Source organism: Sceloporus undulatus, chromosome 3 (genome assembly GCF_019175285.1).
Source record: "Sceloporus undulatus isolate JIND9_A2432 ecotype Alabama chromosome 3, SceUnd_v1.1, whole genome shotgun sequence".
Taxonomy (NCBI): domain Eukaryota; kingdom Metazoa; phylum Chordata; class Lepidosauria; order Squamata; family Phrynosomatidae; genus Sceloporus; species Sceloporus undulatus.
In genome coordinates this window covers 47203583-47209582 of record NC_056524.1, presented here as the reverse complement: position 1 = coordinate 47209582, position 6000 = coordinate 47203583, and the positions used below count along the sequence as shown (strand labels likewise).

The 6000-nt window shown below is 38.0% G+C and overlaps 1 protein-coding gene across 1 annotated transcript in view; it reads left to right on the top strand.

Moving 5' to 3' along the window:
- Positions 1–1217: 1217 nt before the first annotated feature.
- The window catches only part of RCSD1 (RCSD domain containing 1), a 44608-nt gene continuing 39825 nt past the window's right edge, over positions 1218–6000 (top strand). The window contains exon 1 of the mRNA XM_042460316.1: positions 1218–1452. Within this exon, the coding sequence (XP_042316250.1) occupies positions 1402–1452 (51 nt within the window). The 5' untranslated portion in view covers positions 1218–1401. The remainder of the gene's footprint in view (positions 1453–6000) is intronic.

The window sequence follows — 6000 nt, the reverse complement described above, 5'->3', positions numbered from 1 at the left end:
ACACACCTTTGGCATCCGACTCCTTTCTTTAACATTAATATGGTCTTAATGTAAAAATTACCCAGACTCTTGTGGTGGAAAAAAGCACAGTCAATAAATTTGTTGACCCTAAAATTCTGAGGTCTTACACCATAAAATATTAATAAAATGTATATGATAACCAGGGAGAGGTTGACATTAAAGTTCTTAAACTTCACCTCTTAAATTTAGATTCTAGGATATTCATTTGACAATACTGTATCCACTTCCATCAAGACAATGTCATCGAAAGTTGCCTTATACTGAGTCATACCAATGGTCTTGTGACTCCATTATTGCCGAGACTGTTTGACAGTGGCTGTATAGAGTTTAGCATTCCCTGCCCTACTTGGAGATGCCAGGGATTGAATCTAGGACCTTGTACATACCAAGCATGTGCTCTACCACCAAGCTATTAGCCTCCTGCTCTTCCGTTTTGAAAGCAAAAGCCAGAAGCAAAGAGTCTAAGGGGTCATTCACATGTCAGGGTTTGTTTTTTCAGCGCAATGATGTGATGGGGTTGTTATTCACACTAGGGAACTGTATTGATCTGCATCAATGTTCATCTCTGTGAGTTTGGTCATTCACACATGCAAGGATTTGAATAAAGATGGAGCCGATGATAAGAATGGATTTGGAAACACTTTTTTGGTATGCAGTGTTTTATCTCGGTTCTATTATTCACACTACCGACTATGCAGATCTTTTTTTTTTTTATGGGGAAAAACCTAATATAAATTATCCCAGATTTAATGGGGGGGGGGGGGTTTTGGCACCCCCCCCCCCCAAGTAATCAGGTGCATTCGGGATGTGTGTGAACAATGGAGATTTAACCCAGATGGAACCTGGGTTATTTAGTGTGAATAACCCTTTTGGCTACATCCACATTGCAGAAATAATCCGGTTCGACACCAAAGCGAATTATTTCTGCAGTGTGGATGCAGCTTAAGAAACCCATGGAAAAGTACCAGAGCAAACATTCTCACCAGAAAAGATGATGCAACATGAAGAAGATTGAGAAAGAAATGAGGAAACAAACAAGGTACAGAAGAGTTGGTGCCCCCTATGTGTATGAGTCTTTCTTGTGCCCTCCTCTCTGGGAAAGGCAGTATCTGTTTAGATTGGTGTCTAAATTTAAACCCCGATGGCTTTGCCTCCTTCATCCGCCCTCCCCACCCTCCCTTCCTCTCCGCCACCCTCCCCTCCTTCCTTCCTTCTTCTCTCTTGCAGGCCACATAGGGCTCCTCTCAGTGTTTAAGCTCAGCTGAGCTGTGGCTGGGATATTCACACTTCCCAGCAGTGTGCGTCCTTTTTTTCCCTTGCCTGTCAGAAGCGTTGTACAAAGGGACAGGACAGACAGAGGGAAACTAGAAAGAGGAAGGGATGGGGGAACAAGTATTTCCCAAGCACATCCCACAACTGCACAACAGAGAGGTAAACAACAACAAAACTTTTCTTTCTCTCTTTTTCTCTCTCTTTCTGCAGAACTTGATTCAAACAAATGTGCATCATCTTAAAAACAGCTCAAATGACTGGCTAGGTCCACTGTCCCCACATGTCTGTGACTCTCTGGGTTTGCAGTTTCTGATCTAGCTCAGGGGTGAAATGCCAGACTTGCATTTTTGCCCCTTACTTCGGGTCAAGTTGATGTGTTTTGGCCCCAGAAATTGTTCAAGAAACTCTTGGAAGTTCATTCATTTTTGATCCTGTCACTAAGGAATGCATGCTTAATTGGTCGCTATTATTTAGAGTGAAACAAATGCTTTTTTGAGAGCATGTAGCAACTCAGTGTTAAACTTCATAAAGTATTCATAAGCTGCTGCTAAAGCTTAAGCTTCTTTTTCCCCGGTTTGGAATGTTATAGCTGTATATTCTCATAACTGTCATTGTTGCTCAGAGCTCAGCTTCTTATCGCTCACCCGTGGTCATATGTAGTGTTTTCTTTTTCTTTCTTTCTGACCTGACTCTTAGTGTCTTGTATCACTATAAATGTGAAAATCCAACAGGTGAAGTATTTCTTATCATGAAAAGGCATTAGTCAGGTAGTTGTCGGGTTTCTGCCTGACACATGTATCTTAAAGGCATAGGAGTCCTGCCAAGAAAAAAAAACCAATAAGGTAGATAACTCTATAAATCTTAGTTCAAAAGCAAACATTTTATTCCCGCTCTAGTTTCTTATGTGTGTCTTTTGAATAAAGTTTAGAGTACTGATGTTCTATCAGCAGGACCTAAGTGAGCTTAACTTTCTCTATATGGCTTATCATCCTCTTAGATATTGATATGCAAGTTGTAGGTTGATATCTAGAGGGAGGTGGTTGAATACTGTGTGAGAAGACAGATTTGTTTGCAGAATCCCAGAGATTAAAAGGACCTGATGGTTTGGATTGTAGGTAAATGCAAAATTCTTTAGGTTTACATATGTGTTTTTCAAGTGTACATTTTTTTTAAAAAAAGAAGAAGAAAATAGATATTATAAAGGTTTATACATTATAAAGAAGGCATGAGTTCTTTGTGCCATAACAGTCAACAGCTCATACCTTTATCACTCTCTTTACTTCTAGATTCCTACTGTATGAACGTAACTTGGTATCTAATTCTGATAACTTCAGTGTAGTCTTAGGGTGCACGGTGGAGTTATTGCATAATAATTGCAGATTGTTTGTGTGCTATCTATTTTTCTCAGCTAAGTGTTCTTTTTTTTTTCTTTTGGCAAAGATGGCAAACCAAGCTATTTTGTAGCTTATCCTTCAGGCAAAGCATTCATTTCTATTGTGACTGCTATGGAATATGGTTGTGTGGAGGGGATTGTGGTACATTTGGTGAAGAGGTCCAGCTCTGGCTTTGTGGCTATAACATGTTGTGATTGTTTTTAAAGGTTTCTAAAAACAGATTAATTCTTCACAGGTTACACATCTCTTTTGTTCCATTGCCTCCATAACCCTAGTATGAAAGTATTTATTTAGTTTGATCTTTTGTTAAGTGGCTAAATGGACCTTCTACTCTCCCTCGGTGATATGTGTTGCCATGTTGTAAGCCTTTCACCTTGGGTTGTTGTAAAAATTTTCAAGGTAGAGCACCTAATTCTAAGATAGCATGCATGTTTGTTATTAAAAGGGGGGGAAGGGTACTAGGCAAAGGGAAGCTACACACACACACACACTGGTTAAAATGCACACTGCCCAGTCAAGATATCGTGCTACTGTGATTGAAAAACAAATTGCAAAAAGAAAAGATGGGCCTTGATCTATCATTTGGAAAGACCTCTAATTTCTCTCTGTCTGTATTCTATCACACCCTAAAGCAAGGCGGAAATAGTGTAGCCCTCCAGGTGTTATTGGATATCAGCTCTTCAGCATTTTTCACCAATAGCTATGCTAGTTACATATGCTAGGAATCACAGTTCAGTGTGGAAAGATCAGGGATACATGATTCCCAGCCTTGTCCTTAAGAAAAAGTACATAAAGGAAGGGCTGGAAGTTCTCACCCAAGCCAGCAAAGACAAACAGCTAAGCAAAACATGATCACTCCCAGAAGAATCAATTTCAAGATGTGTTACGTCCATTATGAACTATTATTTGAGAAGAAAACAGTTGCAAATCAAATTGCATATTGAAGTTTCAGAAGACTGATTGCATTTGGCCTTTTTCATCCTTTCATTGTAATCTCTCTCTCGAAAGATATATCTTGCAGATTCTTTTCCAGAGAACATACTGAGAGTGTGTGTGTATATAAACTTAGATATATCTTTTTTAAAAAGTACAATTTCTAAAAGCAAAATCTTTTTTATTATTATTTTGGGGCTGGCAGCAAATCGAATCACAAGATATTAATTACTGTGCAGAGAATCACATGCACAAAAACAGCTTACACAGTTAGAATAAACAGTGGCCACATCCAGGCCATCAGAACAGAAGCACAGTTTTCTCAGTTCCCTTTTCCTATATGTTCCAGAGCTCATCAGGAAAGAGAGAAGAGTAGAGAGGTAAAGGTGGATATTTATTTGGTTTGGGGCAATAATAACATTCTAGATCTAGAATATTAGATCCAGATATTATATTACAAGATGTCACTACAGGGTTTAGAGCAGGGGTGGGCAAAGAATGGCACAGTCGGCCCTTCTTATACACGGATTTTTTATACACGGATTTAAGCATACACGGTTTGAAAATGTTCCAAAAAAGTATAAATTTACTTTGATGTTCCATTTTTTATTAGGGACACCATTTTGCTATGTCATTATACTTAATGGGACTTGAGCATACACGGATTTTGTTATACATGGGGGATCTTGGAACCAAACCCCAGCGTATAACAAGGATCCATTGTACTGTACTCCAGTTACTCTTGGACTGCAGCTCCCACAGTCTTAACCATTGGGTTTGCTGGCTAGAACTGATAAGAGGTGCAATTCAAGAGCAGCGGGAGGGATACACTTCACCTCCATTACTTCAGAGTAATTATATTTTTATTTTCCTCTGATTTTTTTCCCCAGTAGAAACTAATTCCAATTTTCCCTATGATTTAGTACTCATGGAATCTTTTGCCCTATCTTATGGTTTGTCAACAGTAGTAGTGTTATATATATTGAAACCTTTCAAACCTGTGTATTCATGTGAAAAATAAAATAAAATAAAATTTAACCTTAATGAAAAGAGTTTAAAATATAACACAAGTCTTTTGAAGATTCTCAGCCCACAATAAGTACGGTAAAGTATTTCTAGATTTCTGTAGCTGACAAGGATAAACTTGTAGATTTGACTTCTTGGTCAATAATGAAAGAAATTTCCTCAGTTAAGCCATAGAAAAAGTACATTTCAGATATATAAACTTGGGAGCTTGTTGCTTTAGATCCCACTCCTCAAGCGGATAATTATTATAGAAAGGTAAAGGATACAGATTCTTATCTAGAATAAGAGTTTTGTGGTGTTGTGAACTTAAAATAAAAATTGTTCTCATCAAATAACATATGTGAGCTACATTTGATAAAACTGGCCAGAAGATGTTGACCTATATAACCTTGCCAGGTGCAATGATAAAAATAGTTTTCTGCAGATCTAGGATTAAGGCATAGAGACAACGGAAAACGACACTTTCACTTCCCCTTATGGGAGCCACTTTAATTAGCTTTCATGCAACTCCACACTGTTTTGGCTTGATTAGAGATGGTTACACCCAATACATATTTTAGATGTTTCCCAAAATCAACATTAGAGCAGCAGGAAGAAATAATGTGCAGATGGTGTTGAAATAGTTCATTTCGATTAGTTTCTGGAAGTAATTTAGTTGATGATGTTTTCTTGCCTGATTCATACCATTTAGATTAAAAAAAAAGATTTTGCATAGCAGTTTAGATTGGCATGGCATCTATAAATTAACCACTACCAATAATTGATGAAAGCAAAACACTGCATATTCCCCAACAGGCCCAATTTGGCAGGAACAATCCCAATTAATCCTCTGTGTCCCATTTTAAAGCTGCTTTTAAAGTGTCCCAGTTTATCTCACTTCCATCTACTTTCCATCTTTGTTCTCAGTGACTGCTAACTTAATTCAGGCAAAAGCAAACTGCTGCAACTTCTCCTACCTTTTGTATTCTTCCTCATTAATAACTTTGGTCCTCTTGATCACACACTGATGTTACTTGGATCACATGTCCCAGTTTTCATCTTTGAAATGTTGGAGGGTATGCCATTTAAATGTGTTTGGGGCTTATATTTCCAACAACTATTCATCTGCCTTCAACTTCACAACTATCCATCTGCACTAACCAATTTCTGGACTGTATTCACAAATAAAACAGCCCTATTCACCCTGCTTTGCATTGCTTTTGAACCTACTGGCCCTGAAGTCAGTTATCATCATATTGCCATAGAATTTGGATAAGCCCTTCAGTGTTTTTGCACTTCATTTTTTAGTTTTGCCTTCATTGTATTGTACCCTTCATTCTTCATAGCTTTAGAGAACTTATAAAATAGAAGAGTC